Source organism: Opisthorchis viverrini (genome assembly GCF_000715545.1).
Source record: "Opisthorchis viverrini unplaced genomic scaffold opera_v5_254, whole genome shotgun sequence".
NCBI lineage: Eukaryota > Metazoa > Platyhelminthes > Trematoda > Opisthorchiida > Opisthorchiidae > Opisthorchis > Opisthorchis viverrini.
In genome coordinates this window covers 269110-291485 of record NW_008751906.1, presented here as the reverse complement: position 1 = coordinate 291485, position 22376 = coordinate 269110, and the positions used below count along the sequence as shown (strand labels likewise).

General features: G+C 42.2%; 1 protein-coding gene across 1 annotated transcript in view; it reads right to left on the bottom strand.

Moving 5' to 3' along the window:
• Positions 1-2856: 2856 nt before the first annotated feature.
• The window catches only part of T265_14724 (hypothetical protein), a gene marked incomplete at both ends in the record, with an annotated part of 37194 nt that continues 17674 nt past the window's right edge, over positions 2857-22376 (bottom strand). Inside the window, 4 exons of the mRNA XM_009174959.1 lie at positions 2857-3092; positions 5675-5785; positions 6644-6825; positions 15286-15446. Of these exons, the coding sequence (XP_009173223.1) occupies positions 2857-3092; positions 5675-5785; positions 6644-6825; positions 15286-15446 (690 nt within the window). The remainder of the gene's footprint in view (positions 3093-5674; positions 5786-6643; positions 6826-15285; positions 15447-22376) is intronic.

The window sequence follows — 22376 nt, the reverse complement described above, 5'->3', positions numbered from 1 at the left end:
TTAGTCGTTTTGTATCAAGATCATTTCCCCATGCCTCTTAAATGTGCGATCAGAAACCCGCTTCTAAGCCAAAGCTACCGGAGTTGACATAAACGGTGTAGTTTTCAAGTGTTTGCATATAAGTGATTGCATATAACACTCAATCTAGTAGTTCTAACCAAGATCAATATTACTACAAAAACTAAGGCGATTTTGCCGCACCGACTACTGTGTCCTTTCCAGCTAATCAGTTGAAGATGAAACAACGGACAGCAGAATGGAAAAGCCCGCTCTTAAGGTCAGAATGATGACCTTTTAAGTCGGTGGGCAAATTGCAGAAACAATGATAGTCCGTTTTATAGACACAGTTATTCAGTAACCTAAATAGTAGCCTCTGTCTGGGTATGTTCACCGTACTGAACAACGATTTGTTGTATCCGTATGGTTCGGATAGCTGTTGTGCAACGGACGAGATTTCGTTTCTATGTGCTTACCACATGATTCCATTCATCCTTTCTAATAGGAATGAAGACAAATGCAACCACTCCACGAAGAGCACTTTTCAAATACCTCACATTTATTATTAGTGTCAAAGACAAAAAAAATACAAGCTCCTTTTTTCTTGGGCGGGATTGATACGTGTCTGCTTGCCTGAGTCGGCTTTTCTTTGCGACCTGTTGAGACCGATTGTCTTGACGGTGTTCAAAACAACGTTTTGCTGATCATCAGTAAACTTTAGGAAGCTACATTTGTGTAATCTGTCTCATTCACTTAAATGACTCGTACATCTGTAATCAGCAAAATGCTTGCTATTGAAGTAGTCGGACAGTATTTCTAGGTTTCCTTAAAAGTTTGACTGAAACTCTTCGACAGCCCGCTACAGCTTCCGCCTTTCTCGGATATCATCAGATCGGCGTAGTCTCCGAGGTCCGTCCGATCAGTCCGGACCTTAAGTCCTCGCATTCAATCCCAAATAGATTTTCGTTACATGGTCCGGAACTGCAGGTGAATAACTCTTTCACTTAACCATGAGGTGTACGCAAGGTATATAATATTGATAGTCACTGCTGTAACAGTTTATACGAATCGCATGCAAATTCAACGAGTAACTCAGGTAATAAAATTTTCCGCATTCATTCATTACGTGCAAGATTGCCATAACTGTCAAGACCGGTTATCGGTGCAACATAATACCATGCCTATGACTGCTGAAAATCATCATCAGTTTGACTAAGATACCGAAAAGCTTAACGAATCCCAAGCAAACGTATACATTGTGTTATTCACAACTGTAAAGTCACTCTGCCATTGTGACTAACTATGAAGCACATTTTTCGTTACATACGGTTAACAACAGCGAATTCATATTCCTCTGGGATATTCGACTCCACACGGGGCGTTACCGGAGTCGAAGTCGAATAAAGGTCACATGTTCGCCTATCGCAGGTTTCGCGCAGAGTATACAATCGATCAAACCGTGGCATTTGTACTGTCACGAGGAGCGACTACGAACTCTGCAATGGTGCTTTTGTCGTAGCTAATGAATGCATGTAGAGCATGCGACAGCTGATTTAAGAATTGGACAAATTTAACAAAGGCTACTTGGGCCGGAGTAACAATCAAATGCACTGGTGTACAAGTCTTTGTCACAGAATTCTAGACAAATAACTGCGGCTGACCGGACGGAGTTGTACTCATCATATTTCTGCTCAATTTTTGGTCGGAAACTTGATACCGTTGAAATTCTCTTCACTTTAGTGCTGTTAATTCTAGTTGTCATCGAATAACTCGGTGGAAAAATAGAATCGACATTTCGTCAAAGTTTGGTGGAAAATTTTATGCATAACCAATCTTAACCGAGATCACCAGTTATTTTAAAAAGTTTGCTCGCCATGAATTTGATAATTCGATAGATTGCTGGCCTTGACACTGAGAAATCGGTAGACAATCTGACACTTACAGACTGTAGAAGACGAGGAGAAGATCCTGTATACATGCAACACACGACGCATAAAGTTGCTGAAAGCTTCCCGACAGCCCGTGACCAGGTTCGCCCTTATTGAGATCTTCAGGTGGGCACTGTCTCCCACTTTCGATCAAGCTTATGTTTTACTTGAACGCAAATTGAACGGCATTGACCAGATACCATCATTTGCATGCTTATCTTGTTTTGATTTCAGAATCACCGGAATCTCTTGTTTGTGACACTGAGGAGACCTTAGCAATTTTATGAGTAGTACGTTCTGTCTAGATTGCGATATCTTGAATATTCCACCGAATGAAGTATGAGTCGGCCTCTTGCAGTATATTCTGCTGATTCTCACGTAAAACTAAAATGATGCACGAATAAGAGCATTTGTATGCTTCCTAAAAACATCCTAGAATTAAAGGTAACGGAATATCACTGACCTCTTCCACGGGCTTGAAAGGTATATGTACTGCGCTAGAGTCTTCGGACAAAAAGTATCGCACAGATCTGAAATCCACAAAGATTGCTGGTAGGTTTGTAGCAAAAATCCAATGGTTTAAATCTCAGTTGTAGACCCTGAACTTGGGAATTGTCAACGGAAGCCAATACCACCCAAAATATGGATCACTAGAGTACAACCCTGTAAAAGTTTGGCTGATAGCGTATTTACGACGTACTTCAGCTCGATACCAGATATAAAACCGATGGGTTTGTCAGAAATCATCGGGTTCAGTTATTTTGGACCTCCAGCTAGTTGAGGTTCTCACAATCTAACGATGAGCTAAATGTGCTTTCATAGGGTAGAGTTCACTTATTTGTGGGTGGAAGAGACAATTTCACTTTGTATATCGAGGGTGATGTCCTAATCGCATGGAAGTACAAGGCATTATGACGGATTCACCACTCACCATTGGTTTCACGCTGCAACAATTCTTCCAAATTTTGCGACGTACGTGCGATCCTATCGTGCGGTAGACTATGTGTTCAAATCCCAAAATCAAACTGCACAGAAGGATTCCACACAGAAGAAGGATAAATGCGCTGATGAAGTTCTTCACTCCAAGTGTTTTGTTTGTATTTCCCAAGGCAGAGTCCTTGCGACACGAACCTGTTTGCCAAAATTTTTTCCAACGCTGAAGTTTGCCTAAAAGAAATGAGATTTTCGGAGGAACAGCAGAGAATAAACAACTTCCATATGATACTGACTGAAGCTTAATATATGACTGAAGAAAGCTGATCATATCTGAACCCATCATGTGGATGTTAAAGATAACCTTAGGGTACCTTATTGGAATTGTTTAGTAGGTTCTGCTTAACGGTTGCACCCTGCATGATGAAGCATAGAAATCACATGGAATGTCTTCGGATAGTTGTGAGTTCAAATTGGGTGTACGCATAAGAATATTGCTGTGTCGACATCTAGAATAGCATGGAATACAATCGATCCGAGGCTCCGCAAAGCGAAAAATTTAGGTGTCATCAGACGGTTGAAATGCTCTTCGAAGATTTTATCAATGGACAGGGAGGCCTGAGACAAACAGGCAGACAGACAGACAGCCATCAAACTGCCATGGCGGTTTCGTTTTCCTAAAATGCGTGAACCTGGATTACCTAAACCCACTCTCGATGTATTCGTTTCTCTTCGCCTTTCCTATTCAAATGGTTCATCATTGATCAGAGGGAAAATGATAGTTTACATTCTAGCAGATACGTGTCGATTCGCTATAGATGGTGCGCTGACAAATGTTTTCCCCCGCAGACTACCGACTACTGAAATGATAGACTACTTGTGTTGAGCCAAACTTAGTGATACAATGGAGCGTCACTACCCAACTTTCCTCCGTGAATGCTTACAAGTGATTCCAGATTCCATGTGACTACTAATTTTCCACCTATAAACTCGTGCTGTATTTAACCTGCTAACAAGGGCGGAAACCAAGCTGTGTTTGCCACCACTTCGTCCTTCTGGTTCTTTCTGAATGTTTGCTTTCAAACTCCCCTTCACTGATGAATCCGTTCACAGGTGGCTAGTACGTTCATTTCGTTGTAGGCTTAAACCTCATTTGGTCGTTTGTGATGATACTGTGCTCTATCCAAAGTGGTGGTACCTAGGGTGCATGAAGTGTAAGTGCTAATCGGGGACTTCGTACTAGAAACTGCACCATTTAGGTCACAGAAATGTCCGAATAAACCAAAAGCCGAATGATAAAATGTTTACATGCCAGTCGAATTTCGGTATTTGCAGCATGTCCCCATCGTTAGATAACATGTCCGAAAAACATCCGGTGAATCTGAATGACCACTTGGCTGCCGTGATCGGGGCGCCTGACCACACGATGGGGGTTGCTTTAGACCTCATCGAATAAGCATAACGCTGCCGACAACTTGGTCAAAGAGGCATGCCTCGAGATGACCGCTCCATTCAAAAGGTATGTGGTAACGGAGCAAGCAAGCAGAACAGCGACCGAAACGACTGTTGTTAGCTTACGGTTTATTCATGCACAGAGACAGCTTCATCTGTGACGTTGGCATTGCGCACTCTGCACTGGGTGCCAAAACAACAAGTGCCGGAAAAATACTCGCACCTCGAAAGTCCCTCATCTCATGCGTCCTCAAAATCCAAAGTCATTAGCTGATATCCAATCAACACATTGCGTCTCCTCATGGTTGATCTCACGCATGCACATACCCGCGTAGTTCGTACTTGCCGTTGAGCGCGGTCCATCAACTCTGTTTGGTCATCGAGCATGTGAGTGTGCGGACGCTATTTTCTGTATGAAGACTGGCGTATCGGGTGCCCAATGCCCCAAGTACATATGTTCCCACCGATCTCCTTTCCGAATCCCTGTTAATGTGAGCAGCTAGATTCTACCTGTGCAGTCCATTCTGCTGATCCAGTCAGTTCAACTTCAACATATATACGAGCAGCTGATTAGTAATATCAAATGGCAACGATTATCAGGGCTTTACAGGATACTTATAATTCAGACGGTCTCTGACTGATAAACAGCCAGTATATTGAACAAGGATGATCTGTTGATCAGCCAGAACTTGGTAATTCATTTTTAGAGTACCTTCTCGAAATACTTTAGTCAGACTCGGACATATACATATATATAGGAAAAAATAATATCAATAAGAGTTGAGGCAGTGTTGGCAAGAATGAAACCCACTGGGCCAAGCTGAACTTGTGCTTGATTAACACGGTGACACACAAGTAACCGTATCACTTGACCAACTGGCCTCATGAGCTCTTGCGTCTGAATACGCGTTCCCGTTTTGAACGCACACCTCATGCTTGGGAATACCTATGTTGATTTCCACTGCAGGGGACACGATTTAAGTCCCAATAGATACCACCATGATCCCTGGTAGTTTGCACCTAGGCGTGACAGCTGTTGCGGCATTTACATGGTGTTCCGTGCTCAGTAAACGGCCGTGTTCTGAATTTGATAGCATCGCAAATCCTACGCATAGACTGGAAACAAAAAGTGCTATATGATGAAAGCCTTACTGTCGCTATATCTCTCACACATCCAACAAATGACATCACGAAGATCCTCATGTTGCTCAATGAAACAAACCAGGCATTTGCCGAGCCACAATAAAGTAGTGGGCTTCTTGAATAATGTCGCACATCTCCCCGAAGGATGTTAACATTTTCTACTGAAAAATAACATGTTAATCATGCTGTCCACAAAGTGTCAAAAGTGGTTGTTAAAGTACTTTGCGGCCCACTGAAGCTGAACCGACAGTAAACCGTGTAGATGTAGTCGTCAACATTGCCTGACTCACTGTTGGGAACGCTTGCGGTATGAATGGTTCGCGTTCCCAATGCTACGGTGGCGGGCATTTGCCCACTGTCATTTCACCGCTGAGCGTGTGGCCCACCGAGCTGCGAGCTACAAGCTGCAGTTCGCTTAGCTTAACTCAGTCTGTTTGCTACAGCTCAGGTGGTCACATCCCCGAGGCCGGACGACATGCATTGCACTATGAACCGTGTGACTCAGCGGCGCCGATGCACCACTTTACCGTTGCGGCGGGAGAACTTCACTCCTGTCTGACGCACACCTACACGGTAGCCGGCGCAATGAGGCGCGTGCTATTTGCCGGTGCGTACATGTACCCAACCACGAAGGGGCTCAGTCTAGCTGGCTGGTTGCCCAGATAAGTGCGCTAATGGCTTGGACACAGTAGAGGTGCGCACTGGGATACTTTTGACGTGCATATTAGCCATAATTTCATAGTTATGTGTAGGCTGAGATACTGTCAGAACTCATAAAATGGTCCCCAGCCTAACGCAAGGCAGCGGTAATCGGCTTGAGACTACTCCGTTGGCAAACATTTCGAGGATCAGATTAACACAGTTGTTCCAACCCCTAACCTGGAAGGCCAGGAGCATGTGTTGACTGACCCCTATCCATAGACTAACCTTGTGGGAGGTAATACGAATACTGCATGAGCATACTTCAGTACGGCTCAGCGGGTTACTGAGGTACGCAAGCGGTTGCCCAGCTTCTTTGTGATGGTTTGGTTGAGTTCTCTGAACGTGAATGAAGTTGTTGAACTCTTTTATTCCTGGAAGGGACTGAATTCTGGATGTATATAGGTCTGCAAGAATGTTTTAAACCACATCACTGAGGCTAAATCAGGTTAAACCGAACCCTTCCGTAAAACGTGTTAATGTTTGCTCACCGTTTTTCTGATAGTCCAATATCCGTGAGTTCACCTTCTCTAACCATCGACTTCCTTTTGCAAACCCGATCCCGTAACCGGTCATTGCGTACAAATTTCCCACAATGCGCAATTTGCAGCCCTCATCCTTTGAGGCCCAGTAGTCCAGTACATTTGCATCGTAAATGAACGCATCTAGTTCTCTGTTTAACCGAACACAGGGTAGTAGAAAGCATGCGTAATACTACCAAGCACAACACAGAAAAAATATCAGATATTTGCTCTTTGTGGAGCGAATTTCGCACCAAAATATCTGAAACATAAAGGCCGATCGTATTTGGTTTATGCGAGATTAAAAAATGACCTACAACTGACAACCACCGACTTTTGTCATACATCAGAGCAAAACGTCTGACTTAAAGCGTTATACAGTTAGTTTAGATGTTGTGAACGGGTTCAGAAGTGAAATGATTTACACTCAAACTAAAGTAATTTGCGACTACCTTGGAAACTCTGTGCAAACCGCGTCATTTGCTATGCTAATCACGGGACAACAAAGTAGATAGGCAAGCCCCTTCCGTTTGGTCATCTCAACGAAACAAGCCTCGCGGTGCGTGAGTGCTGCCTTAGGCTCACTGAATCACCTGTGATGAGAAACTGATGCTCTGTGGGCCCCTCAGTGGCTTTGTCAACCACTAGCTTCCATGTATATCAGAGAAATTTTTGCTTAAAGTAACCATGACTGTGTAAGTATCGCAATAATACGTTTTACGAATGCGCTCATTTATGCACAGCTGAATCTCAACTGGATCTTTCGTTTTAGATATTTTTCAACTGAATGTGCTACACAAATTTCTCCTCATGTTTCAAGATGTTCGAGATATCACGCTATATTTTCTTGAAGGAATGAAGTTGCTGAATTTGTTTATTACCCCACTTATGGTTTCGCTCTTCTTTGGGTTCATCAGTTAGACGCAGTCCTCGATCCACCGTCAAACTTGCGTTCTACGGGAGTCTAGGTTGTACGAATTTCGCGAATCGCGCTTATATGTCCAATAATTCGGCCTTGACGGGAGTCTCAAATCCTGGCCGAATTGATATTCTCCAATTGAAACAGAATTACGAAAGCCCGAGGAATGCGCTTAACCGATGAACCACAATAAGGACGAAACGGATTGCTGGTTGTGGAATGGTTTTCAACAAATTCACAAGCCGTACTTCTTCAATAAAAAATTTTCCAGTTAGTTTCTTTGCCACTGATAAATATTACCTATTAGCCCAACACTCTATTGTTTCTCATTCATGAATGGTGGAAATTGTCGGGTTGCATTAGGATTATTCGACCATAAGCTGTGATACCGAACCTTGTTTGCGAAAACACGAAAAACTCGATTTTAAATCACCCGACGCTGATAAACTGTAACTTGTTATTACCGCTTGCTGAACGAATCTTCCTTCAAAACGAATCAGAACGAATCTTCCTTCAAAAACGAATCTTCCTTCAAATATTTTTCAAGCTTAACCCAACACAATTCACTCGTCATCGGGAATGAGAAAAAATCAGGTCGTGCACCAAAGTGTCGGAAACATGGAACAACTGATTGTATCTATCTCTGACAACTTGTGGAAGTAGAAGGACCCAACACTGATTTTTGAATGACAACCAGCGAGACAACGCCGAGATAAAAATCCCACGGAATGCAGCCCATTCGACTTACGTCTAACGAAGTCCATATCTGGACACTAAGTGACAAATTTACAAAACTGCATTTTTACATTGGACCAGAACATTTATGGAAATAATGAAAGAAATGTCTGCTATTGCTTGATTTGCAAGCTTCGCTGTAATGCTACATGGGTGAAGGAGGCAGGGGACCACTTTCCTGCAACTGATTTTACTGCGTCCTGGATTGAATAGGAAATTGGGGAATAGATAAATAGACTTACTGAGAAAATATCAGCCAGCTAACAGCGCGTGAGTCCTGGTCGTAGCGAACAACAGAAATGACGCGGCGATCTGGCTGCATGAACTATGTTAGATATGAGATGTGCAGATAAATACTAAGTGAGTGTTCAGTGCTGGTTTCCAGGCTAAGTGCCTGACAGTGGACTTGATTTTACTTTCAGAAGTTCAGTCAGGTGAATGCATGAGGTTCATGCGTCTCATATTGCTTTGGTGATGGGACGATGTATCCTGTAGGCCGATACCCTAACGCGCTTATTGGTGTGTTCAGTCACATTGAACAATGCTACTAGTCATCAGTCACTTCTACCGTCGTTTAACTCAACTTCCAACCAATTAAATAAAGAACCAGTTCGAGGAGACACGTGATAGGAACACCCAAATGAAGGATGTGTGGGGACAGGTGGAACGGTATTCGGGATGTACAGATACCAACGTAAACTAACCCATATATCGAGTTAGGCTGCTGCCTGATCCACGGTTTCTGGACTTGCAACATGATGGTTGGTTGTTTGATATATCTCAGTGGTCCAACCAATCTTTTGTGGTCCTTGAGTTTCCTTATGAACAACACATATGACTCATATAGCTGTTTGAGCATCCCCCCTCTATCTCGTACTACTTCGTGTGTGCAGTCCGCTTCACTAGGTACACACGGTGCTCACGGTCAAACATACAGGAAAGTTAGCTGTGAGTAAGTTTTCTGTCCACATCATTCCATTTCGAACTGTCCTCATCATATTAAGATGTGACTGTTCCAACTAGCTCAGATTTCGTGTCCTGGTAAAGAACATGCATTGATAGTGAGATCGTAAATGAGCAAAACTTGGATGGATTCCTTTGGCATAGGTTGGCCATATAAACTGTAATGAAACAGGACGGAGACTGTTCGAATACCAGCGGTATGAATACCAATTATATGTATCCTTTAACTAACCACAAGCGGTCACCTAATACTGTCCAGCAAGCTTCAGATGTCGGCTGCGGTAATACAACACTTGGTGGAAATGACCGCAGCCGGAGACACGAGCAAAGACTCCGTGCAATGCTCTTCCAAGAAGCCAAGAGTTAGGCGATCGACCACCATATATATGCTTCAGATAAGAGTTCAAATCTGCTATTTAGTGGAGATCAGAGCACGAAGCAGTCAGTCACATAGACTAAAACTGTTTGAAGAGATACTGATTAGATGGCTCAAGCTCGTACTCTTTTCTCAGAAACACCAGAGCCTTACTGTGAGTGTGGCAGGTTTTTACTGAGTTGTTACGTTTCACATAGGCGGTGCCATTGGTGTTGTTGTTGTCCTATGCGTGTTGTGGCTAACGAGATTCGTCTCTCACCAGTGTTCTTCTGCCACCTTGTTTAAACTGTCTCTCTGGTGAATTTGGATAAGGGCATTTCCTATCGTAACCACTTTAATTTGATAAGGCCCCTTTTTTGCCGTTCCAGTAATTTCACTTTGTTATTCTCCCAATTTATGGATTCCGCAGTTCTTCTCGGTGGACGAGGCCACTAAATAAGCGAGGATCAACTCTTAATAGACACAGCACATATGGATACTCTATTTGTCCAAAATAGTTTTGCGATGAACCTTTCTGTCATGGCTAAAACCTACCCCGGATACAAGTCCTGAAGAGGTGGGTATAACATTTTGCCAAAAATAGGAAATGTCCTCTCCGAACTACTTATCTTTTAAGGCCGTAGCTAAATTCCAAGTGCCAAATCGTTCTAGAATGCTTTTTTAAAGAGCGAAAGATGTTGTAGAGATTGGTCATTGGTTGTAATCAATTTAACAGCATATTATCTGTAGTAGTCAAAAGTTGGAAATATCTATAGATTTCCAGGAGGCCGCTTTGAAAAAAGAACAAGGGTAGAACAATCAGTTATAACTGTCACTGGACAGCTTCCTAATGAGAATACTCCGAAAGTGCTTTTAAAAAACGTTCAACTCCGCCCCTATTTATAGTGCCGCCACTGAAATAATAGGTGACTGGAAATTCGGAATATTGGCCTAAATGAAAACTGAGACTATCACTGAACTTCAAACTGGTCTGGAACGTAAGGGAGACTGAATCTCCGGTGCACGCTAATTAGTATGTAAATGAGTGGTTTAGCTGATGTGAGTTAATGCACTGAATACGAGTGGACTATTATAGGGCTAGACAAGGGATGCAGCGCACCGAACTTGAAAAATGGTTCACAAGTTAAATTAACTGATGCTACGTTAGCTCCGAACGCGATGGATCGCGGTGAGCTAGTGCTAATACCACACCGAAGACGTTTGGAATAGACACTCTCTTAAGCTGAGAAATACGCCTTCTACTGTAGGAAAGAAGGGTCGCGCTTGGCTTCACATACAACCGAGTCCACGAAAACAAGCCGTCAACTGTTTACTGCACGGGAACAAACCACCGAAGTCAGCGTCTACGGTTTTTAACTTTTATCAGATAGAGTTCACTTGTGGACTGCAATGGGCACTCTCTGTGAATTTTACTTGTCAAACGGAACAGGCGTTTTGGGGAAAGTAACTGGATCTTTGGCCGTATCGGGCTTGACTAACCAGTTCCGTTCCCCAGATCAGTAAATTATCCACCACTGTGCTAAGTACTTTCAACTTTTGTCGAACTTCTCAACCTCTCATCAATTAGCGGTAACTTCAGCAACTAAGTAGTTCATGTGAAAAAGTAACTACGGCTCATTAAGTATATCCTGTCGCTTTCTGTGAACTGCTTTGTTTACTTAAGGTTATCCAAATATTACGCGTCGCAAAAACGTTTCTTTATCCTCCCGGCTCATGCATATTAAAGCCTGTTTACTGACGAAGGGTGAGGCCTGGTTTTGTTGTGCCCTTGAAGGTACAACCAATCCATTTGTAACTATTTGTTGCACCCGTGAATAAAATGTGTACTCGACCTGACACCTTACACTTTACATCAAAGGGGGTTGCGGCGTGAAAAAAACTATATTCGTTACAATCACTTACCGCGTTCGATATAACTGCGAATGCAGGTATGAATGTGCACCTGACCTTCTGATGTATACACATGTCCACCCTGTCCAGGTGCATTTATTTGCGAACAGCATACACTACATGGTGAATAATCGGTTTTGGACTGCTTATGCACTGAAGCACCTCCGACCATGATGGTGTATTTGTGTAACAGCTACATCCCGACTTACTCCAATGTGATCGTTGGAGAATATGAAACTGTTTGCTCGAAGATGTTTACTCAGTTAAAACAATGCATAAAAAGAGCGGTTACACACTAAGATACTCAGCTGATTCGGACCCTTCATTTTCAGCGAAATCATCCGTAAATAACCGATCTAAATAACTACCCAATGCATAGGAGTTGATATCAGTCTAAAGGGAACAATAAAACTAGCCAGAACAGTATATGTAGTACCTGCCAGTTTAACTTCCGTACTAATAGACAGCTTGACGAAGTAATCAACTTAAGGATAGGATTGCCAGCAAAATGTGGTATAAACATTTGCCACTCACCTCCCAATTCTTTTAGCTGACAAATATACGTTTCGTTATGAGACGCTCTCGGAAGTTAAGTTTTGAGATTTCGTCCTGTGGGGTGGATCCATGCTGAGAGATCTGGAACCGCTGTGCAGCAGTTTTATTCTCATTGGGGATAATCAGCAGTGCGAATCTCACGAGATTCAACAGAGTTCCAAACTCGCGACTTCCTGGGTAGTAGTGTGATCACTTAACCGCTCGGCCACGAATAGCTTACCAAACGTGTGGCTATTCTGCGCTTCTACAGAACATAATATCATTCATCTTTCAACCACGGAAGTCAAGTCACATAACCAAGTGAGAATGATTGAAATACTCCCAGCTCTGATGCCATCAACGAAATATAGATAACCCAGAAGGAAGGATAGGTCACCTGAAGAGTGAACCTGCCTTCTTATAAATCGTCATTTCAGCAGCCAGTCAGTGCGTTACCACGTGATGTGAATTCCGTGATTAAAGCACGAGTGGCGATTTACCCTGCCGAAGGGCGAGTTACTCTCACTGCTTATCAGCCGATAGTGTCAAACGGAGTCCTCTTGAAGGCTGCAATTTTAGATAACTGTGGACATTCGTAAGATTTGTACTGCTGTTGATCTCCAGTAAGAATGAAAAACCTACACACGCTTGTCAGCTCTTCGGTGTATATTGATTTCACTTACGCAACAAAACCTTGGTGTCAGTTTGTCGAAATATAGATAACTGAGTTGTGTTTACTGTTGCTTGATCAGACGGTAGTTAATCTGTTCACACAACTTGGCAACTGGTTTGCAGAGGTTTCGTTCCCATTCATGGAGACAATGTCAGTGCACAGTAGACTGGGTTTCCCCAGTCTGCTTGACTGGCGACAAACCATTTGCAAACCAAGTGCCAAGCTCTGCAGGCAGATCAACCATGATATGATCAATCAACAGTAAAATCTCGTTGATAAAACAATTGACAGATGAGTGCGAATAGTCCTGACATTATTCTTACGTACGTGACTCTGAGGCGCGTGTTTCTAAGATTGTTCAGACATGCATTTAGTCGTTCGCTTGGTTCTGGTGGTCCATTTGTAGACTAGTCCGGCACTGCCAACAAGATTACTTTGAGTGCAGAAATATGGGCAGTAAACACCGCGCGTGTTTATTCTAAGCTATTTATTACCAGTGAGCTCAGATACCATCGACGTGTGTAGGCGGTGGACTAGCAAGAAATTTAGAATTATTCATTCGCATGGATTCAAAAAGTCGTAACACGCCTTGGATGTGACGTAGGAGGGTCATGGTTTGCTACAGAGCCAAATGCAAGTTGAAAACCATCTATTTTGGCTCCATTTCGCTTTGCAAGCTCAGTTATCCTCATTCATGATGTCCATGATGTAACACTACTTGTTCTAGCAAAAATATGGGAAAGGCTATTTCGGTCTAACTGCTTTGGTTGTAACAAAACCATAGTGGGTATGGCCTCAGTTTAGTACTCCCAACCTAGCGTGACCAGTTGGAGGCAGCCACGTTTGGTACATGAATGCAACCGTAACGACGGTTTGTTATACCCCACTCGTGTGAAATATGAACAACTGGCTCGAGAAATCGGTCATTTTCCTGCTTCGCATATAACTAGGAGTGATAGAATCCAATAAACACGAGCACCAACTTTGCATGACTATCTACAGCTTAAAATGTCTACTGGATGCCCAAGTAATTCCAAAGATTCTATCCATACACATAATGATAAAAAAAGGGAGGGTGCTCGAATCACCATATCAGGATTAATACGCATTTTCTGTGCCACACCAACGAGCCATTTTGTGGGTATTGGAGGTTGATTCCAATGAGAATTTCCAAACAGTACTAGATGATCACCTAAAAACAGCAGTACCAGTGAGAAAAGCTGGTGCGTCAACACATGCATTCCGACAGCCTAACAGAAACGTAGGTATAAACTTCATAGGAAGCAATGGTCACAAGGGATGAACTCGGATTATCGAACGTAACGGTTGAAATGTTGTTTCGGTTTACGTCTAGCTCAGATATTTTCACGGTATTATTCAGTGATACCTCCATTTTTATCTACATGACCTTCAAGAGGACGGAAAACCCAAGAAGTTCGGCTAGCTTTAAGAAGTTTGGTCGCACTTTCTTGTTCGAATCATCTGGATCAGAACGCTCCAGCTGAACACCTGCGGATGTCATTTACGGCTTTCTGAACGATGAAAACCGATAGACATCGAGATACAAAATTCAAACTGACCAAAATCTTGGACGGAGTTCTGAATTCTGTCTTGGTACGACCGACGAGTGTATCAGTCCTGCGTGTTTTTGTCCCAACCTTTTCTCCTGCTTGCAAAGAGAGACGAAGTTGAAAACTTGGGACCTCTCTTACTTCACCCTTGTTGTATGTCAAAAGCAAGAATGTAAAATCTCATCTCGTCCGAATGGGGATTTTAAAGCACCATTAATCAGTTAGTGTCGAAATATTATCAAACGATCAGCTTGCAATTAAATAGGATGTAGTATCTATACACTCATTTGGTTCTTTCGAGAGACTCACCTGGAACCCAGCCGAATCTCTCGTTTATGATGTTCTCAGGCAACTGAATGTGCTTCACCAGGCCGCCTCATGTTCCAGTCGCTAAGACATTTGAAATATCGCGATACATGTATATTTGTAATGTACTACTCATTAGGTTGCCGAAAATCCATCGACAGCTGTCGATGGATTTTCAGCAACCTTATGAGTAGTACATTAAAAATATATAGGATGTAGTGTCATTCACTTCCAGAAGGACGCAGTGTAGTTCGAAGGGTTTATTGTTTGCTGTTTGAAAAACTGAGTGCTTCCCAGAATTGAACCCATTAGACTTGTAGACTGGTTTTTTAATAATTCTCCCATCAGAACATATATGTGTATATTCATGTATATATGAATATGGAACCATACCAGTAACACTGAAGATGGGCCAGCTGAGAGTACTAGTGGTGCTTTCAGGCTGCTAACTTTTCCAACTATATTTCCCTGTGAAGCCCAATCACTCAAATTGTCCGGGTCGACAACACCCAATTCTTGAGTACTATTTAGAGTTTCATACGATACAAATGATAGTATAATCTTGAACCAAAATACAACTATGCCATATTTTGAGTCGATCATCTGATCACCAGAAATCTAGTTCTCAATTTAATCGGATCTCACCCAGACTTGAGCGAAGCCAGGCCTTCCTCCACCGTAGACCGATTGAAGTTTCGCATATATGCACCCATTTCAGGAAAGTTGATCTTAATATTCTCCTCCGTAGCGCCACTTGGTATTGTTGAGAACCGAAACGGGGGTTTGACGTTCCACGGTTGCTGCAGCTATAAATTGAACGAATAGAGAAATGATGCCCACCTGAAACTTTACTTCACAATCAAACGAGTGTTAAAGCTGGGAGACAGGTTTTGGGATTCATGTGCGATGAAAAAGGCTTCTGATTATCTTATTCACGGTATTGTTAATTTGCCGCAGTCATTCGACGTCACTCAGTGAAACACTGTTGCCAGTGTGATGTGTCACGGAAAACTATGACATTCTTCGTATAACTTTGCCTTGTCATGCTCCGCAATAATAATCTAACACCACAGAAACTCCTCACTGAAATCTAGAGATGGAAGGATATACAAAAAATGTGAAAATACGTACTGCAAACATTGCATCACACGTTTCCACCCTCTCCCCATTTGTAGTCCGCAAACTTGTTAGGTTGAGGCGACAGCTTTGCACGACTGACGCAGTGTCGGAGTCATCTGTGCCACGCTGTCCATCGTGAAGGAAATCCACTAACGAGAGATGCTCTGTAAATGGACTGATCAGTAACTACTTTGAATGTTCAATGCTGTAATCGTATGATTTCGATATGATTTTTTCGTTCAAACTTGTTACGTGTTTCCTCACGTCAGCATGATCAATCACAAATGGGATACTAGACACGGGTCAGGTTTTTTCTCGGTTGAGCTGAAGGAACTCTTGCAGGAGTGTGTGTTGGGTTTGGGGTCTGCTTCTCCAGGCCCAGAAAATTTCACCATAAGACTCCCGCCCAGTAGGTCTATGTGGATGAGTCAGTGCTTCGATAATCGTGTAAAGGAAAAGGGGTGACCAAAATGTATTTCATCTACTCTAGGGCTGAACTATTTTGGTGATGACTCCACGGACTTCCAGGTTTGCCGTTTCCCAGTGCTCGGTTCATCAGTTTTTGTGATACGGGTCATAGTTTTTCCCCAAAACTCCCATCGCTGCCGAATTTCTTCCATCTTTCGCTTCTTTTGCTTGTTCTGTCATGGTTGAAACTCTAAGAAAAACCTCGCGTTCGTCTGTATTTTTTATCAGTTTTTTCTTGATTTCCTTATGCTCAGGCAAATAAGATATGCAGTTTTTAGCCCATCTGCCTTATTTAGGCCTTTGTGGAGTCTTTGTATCTAACTTTATGTACGAGGATTCTTGTCCATTCAATCACCAGGCAGTCCTTCAAAGATATTAATGCCGGCCTTTACTTTGTTACGTTCCTTGACGTTTCAGAATGAAAAACCATTCTAATGTTGGCTGCATTAAGCACCCTTTGAGTAACTTCAAATATTCCAATTTTGTACGGAATGATCTATCTGCCGATTCGCATCTTACTAGGTCTTGATTCGGAGACCAGTAACTTTTCTAGTTATCATTCAGTGAGCAAAGAATTTCCTGACATCCGTTCTTGATCTTAATGTGTGCTGTTGTTGGGTCGACCATTGCTATGGCAGGATCTTAAGTGATTAGGAACTAGCTCGCGTATGATGAAATCGGATGTAGTAGCTGTCGCAAGTTTCTAATGAATGCCAGATTTGGAATTACCATTATTTTTGTGTCATGTAAACAGCAAGTGTGCACGAATCTGATTACGTTTTCAAAATGAAAGAGTTAATAANCGCTCAAGTTTGAAGACAACAGAAATTAAGCATTGTTATTCAGCAGATCATCAACTGGCCTCTGCGCATTATGATCGTGTATAAAAATTACAATATTTGCTGAGACAAAGTAGCAAGAAATGTCATTTGGGCCCATTCTGGTGTTAAGTAAGAAAGGCACAAACCTGGTGGTCGAATGCAACCTGACACCTCACAGGATCTGTTCTAACAACGGCCGGAATATTCTATCGGGGCTAATCTATTTGCGCAGACAGGATGTTCTCATTCTAATCCACTCTCATTCTAACTGAGTTATTTTCAGTACAGTTCTGGGGATTTGAGACGCGATTCCAAGCGCAACGCTGAAAGCTTTGCCGGCATCTGTCGTGTGATCCGTGTCAATCAGGTGGTTCCTCTAAGCTGCCTGGGTCAGTGATGAGGGATGAGGGAAAGCTGACATGTCGATCGACCGAAATAGGAAACGTCAGAGACGCAAACAAATCACTGAATTAGTACGGATGAGGTGAAGACCAGCATCTTGTCGCCGCCATTCGAAATAAAGGTGAATTTCGAAGGAAAAATACTTGAACGGTATTGGCGGCATTTTTCTCCTGGTATTCATTTTCTTTACCTGAGATCTGAGTATCCTTCTACAAAAGGCGAACAAGGATACTGGCCTTTGTTAATTGCTGTTAACAGTTTCGATTTCGCGGATGTGCTTCAATGAATCTTTCTAGATTACCGTCTTTTTTTGAGACGTATCACTTTAGTAGACCTTCCGATTTCTCGAAGCTGGGCTCCTCATGAAGTTAGTGTTTTCAGCCATCAGAACAAACTTATGGAAACTACCGTAACGTTTGCTTCAAGTCTTCTCCCCCTATACTGTGCTTTGTGTGGATCAAGTCTGATAGTCACCTACAAGTGGGCCTCCACGAAAGGAAGCCTCCCATTTTCAGCGGCGCGAATGAAACTGTCTAGCAACTGATCCAAGTTAGATTTCTTGTTAGCTAGGCAAAATGTATTTTCTGCAATTCAATAGTAGTGTCTTAAATCATCACTGGATGTTATCAGACCATTTTTCTGGCATTTTCATCAACTAAACCACAGTATCATCTAAATAACGCCAGAACGAACTGGAGAGCAACCACAGCATACTTCAACCTTGTGTCAAACTTTTCGTCATAATATTGGCTAAAACCAGGAATATCAGTTCTTGATAGCAAATACATGAACAAAAAAAGAAATGATTCAGTCACAACTTTCTTTTCCTAATCTTCACTCTCACCATCTTGCCTGCCAGTAACAATCATTTGATGTGGTCACGTGATCGGAGGGTGACTGATGCCACATCCTGTCTAGATGCGAGCTTATATTACTGCTGATCAGGAGCTCGTGAACGAAAGGTATTAAACTGCTCGCCGGATCGAATTTCCTTGGAGACCTTTGAGATGTACACGGATGGTTGTTTCCAATGAGGATGAATTGTGTCGGTTTCACTCGAAGGAAAAAAACCCTGATTAAACTACTGTGAGTTGAAGACACCTCAGAACTGAAATCAACTACGTGTGTCTCGATAGGTAAATCTACGACTTTGCTAGTAAGTTCGTGGAAACACACTGCCTGTGTGACTGATCTCCCCAAGAAGCGTTTTCAGAATACCAGTTAATTGAAAACATTGTTAACTCAGCTGGTAGGCAACCCATTCCAACCATTATTGGTTTTATGTGAACACTCACTTTATGGCTATTGAACACTCCATAAACTGGTTGTTGGATTTTTGCCTTTTGAATACAACCGATGCAACTCACCCAATTCGACTCACTACAGATCCGAATTCATTAGCAACTTCAGCCTAACTGGCATTAGTAACGCAGCGATGCCATTGATAATCTATTGCTGTTTTGCGTTAGCGAGGTTTTTTGAGCCTTCTTACTGATGACGTTGTTGACCTCATATAAGGTATTCAGAGCTCTCTGCTTTGACGGTGCAATATTCGGAGCTCCTAATTACTGGGATTTTATATCTTCGTTTGGCATCCTACAGAAGAAGGATTTGCAATCAAGACTCAACGCAAAGTACTCTTTCCCCTGTTATGTTATTTTAACTAGTGCGAAATCCAATCTGTTTCCCAACAACAAGCGATCTCATTCACCTCCTGGTCTATCTGACTACACCGGTAAATGCAAGTGGTTGTAGGAAAAGTAGGATTTCGACTGTTAACTGAACAGCTGCTCTGTTGTCACCAGGCAGTTATTCTCGGCGGTTACACTACAGAATTCATCAAGAGTAGATGTCCTTAGCCGTGTCCGACATTAAACCGCCGACATCCGATGTGTGAAGTGAACGAAATAAAATACATCAGCGCAAGCTGGACAGCTCAGTAGTTACGTTTGAACAGCCGAATCTGTTTCCACTTGACTGATATGCTTGGAGAGCACAACGATCAAGTAACTGTCGTCTGTAGCTGTCCCCTTTGCTTAATTAAATTTTCGATCGCTTCGCTCTGTATCAGCTGTGTGACTTTCCTTGCAGAACTGTTCGGTTAAATGGAATAACATACTATAGAAAGTTTATGGACGTTGATCAGTTGTAACTTATCGAAATTTTCCAGCAAGCTTCAGGTTTCTGTCGGGCTACTTGACTGAGATATCCTGATAGGCGAGTCAGCCGATTGACACAACCAGTACAATTACTGAGTCAGCGTTCTAGACACTCAAGTATGAATACACTTGCCTGTTCAGGAGAGGATGTTCAAATGTATCCAGAGGATCGTAGTGGACTAGTGGCAAACGGTCGCCTCAAACATCAGATCTTCGTAGTCTAAATCTTGATGATCTCTAATAAGATCGAAAGCCGAGTGCAGTGATTTTCATCATAGTTTGGACTCACTAGAATAACTGTACCAGGACAAAAGAGCGACTGTTCAAACAACAATGATGTGAGCGTAAATTCTTCAAGACCCCTAAACACCCGCAAAGTTGCGTAAGTGGGTTCGGGATTTGTAGAATTTCCCTTCGCTATCGCTTGTACGGTCCCCTGTAGTAGCACTATCACTCTAGAGATCACAGTTGTCAGGGCCCATTGTCGTCCTGTTGGGTTAAGCGGTGGCTACGGGTGAAAACTGTCGTCCTTTCAGAAGCAACAACTAATGTGGCATTGATATTACTGACACGGTTTCCACAATTGTCAAGAATCCAAAGTTACAATCTTGACACGGCCAATAGTTAAACCCACCGGTAAGAGGGAAAACCGAGCCCAATGCGTACCCACTTTGGTGTGGAATTCCTGGAATCATTGCACTATGAAAGAAGCAGGACTATTCAAACGAGGTGAACATTAATACACATTGGTAGTTGGTTTATTCTTTTAGTGAGTCTGGCGAGTAGAGTAGCTCGTCGCAGAATTTTGTGAAACGAAAATGGTACGGCAGTTTGAACGTAGTATTAACTGTCTATCAACTGCCATCGTAGATTGAAACAATTGAACAGTAGCCAGAAAATTCTCAACAACTCTATTCTGGAGGTCAGTAACGCATTTTCATACGACAGGATACCCTGGGCCTTGGAAACCTCCATGAGGTGGTTGGAGTTCATTCGACGTTGCCTTGGAATGAATTTCACCTGCAAAATTTCTTTCATCAGTTTGAACATAAATATTACGTTTACTTTAAGAAAACAGTGCGCAAAGAATGCTGCCCGATTTGTCCTGTCTAACGTGCAGATATGCGTCGTTAGTAAACGATTTTTAAATATAAAAATTTCGATTTTTACGAAAAAATAGCCTGTATGTTTTTAGTTATCATTACGAATTGCATCCAATGTGTTAAAAATATACTTAGGTTTTGCTGAGGTAATTCCACCCATATAAACTCAGAAGCGAGACCCACGGTAAGTGGAGCGATATCAACAAGGCAGGCGAAATAAAGAAATGTCAGTTCAGAATAAGAACAGATACGTCAAAAGCAAATATCACATCTAGTTCGGAGGCAGTCAGATGCAAAACAAGGTATTTTAAACTTTATTGTAACTAGTTTATTCATCAGCCTCTATCATTCTGCAAACCACAACGATTGTTACATCAAGCACATACGATACAATAAATTATTGATCTCCAAAGTTTTTGAGACTAATTTTTCTGAATTTTGTGGTGCTATTATGGCCACATTTATGAACGCAATTCTTTTAAAACTGTGAGCAAACAGTTGATTCTTTCCAACCCGGAACTTATCCATTGATGCGCGTTGGTGTACTTGTGTGAGTGGAATGAGTTAAACTGAAAGACATGGATTATACTGGAAGGCAGATTGAAAAGAAAATTCAAACACGCACAATGGCCATCGGAGCTGGGCAAGCTCTTCTTGAGGTTCGTATACAAATGTATCAAAAGCTAGTACAATTTGGTCCCGTTCCATCACTACAGAGGTTCGAGCAATTGTATCATGAGTTCTATCAGGTCAAGCGAAGGTAACGTGTGCAGGATTCTGTTTCCGTACAAAAGGAGCAAAGATAACACCAATTTTGCCGGAATTTCAACTTTCAACTATAAAAGCAAGGAAGAAACCAGGTTTGTCATATTTGATTTTAGTCAGCTGCGCTTAGAGCTCCGGACCACATTAAACTCGAAATGTCAGGAACTCGAGCAATACGGTCTTTGAATGGTGTCACATATTACTAGAACTACTCAGAATAAGGAAACAACATATGAGGTAAGATTAATCTCCAGTGTTATGTTAGATGTTGGAACAGATCAAAGTCCGCAGTGAACATCACTGTGGGTGTCAGGTGGCTAAAACAAAAATATCGTTTCCCTAAATCAAATAACTTATGGCCAACACATAGGGTATCTAAAGACACTTTGCAGGAATAAATGGTATGAATAAATGTCTTGTACAAAATCTGTGAAACGCCTTGAAGTTTATCTGTTGAAAAGGTTATCAGCCTTGCACAACGTCATTGTTTTACCCCGATCTGTGAAATACGAGTGAACTACATAGTGAGTAAGCCTGCACACACGTGCAAACAACCGTAATTGAAGGATATGCATTCATTGTAAGGAATGTGTATAAACTCGCGCGTGCGCAACAATTACCTACTCACGACTACGCATCATAACAAAGTGCCGATTTCACCTCGGATGTTAGGAAAACTGCGAACTTTACAGCCTTACCACCATTTTCACAACATTCCAAGACTAGAACCGCCAGCGAATGACCATACACCCTGGAAGAACTTGTAAAGTAAGGTGTCAGAATAGCAGTTTAGGGTGTTATCTACTGCTCTGAAAGGATCCAGCATAAACGAACGCAAACTCTAATGGAATTTTATGAAGTTTATATATATATATATATATATATATATATATATATCT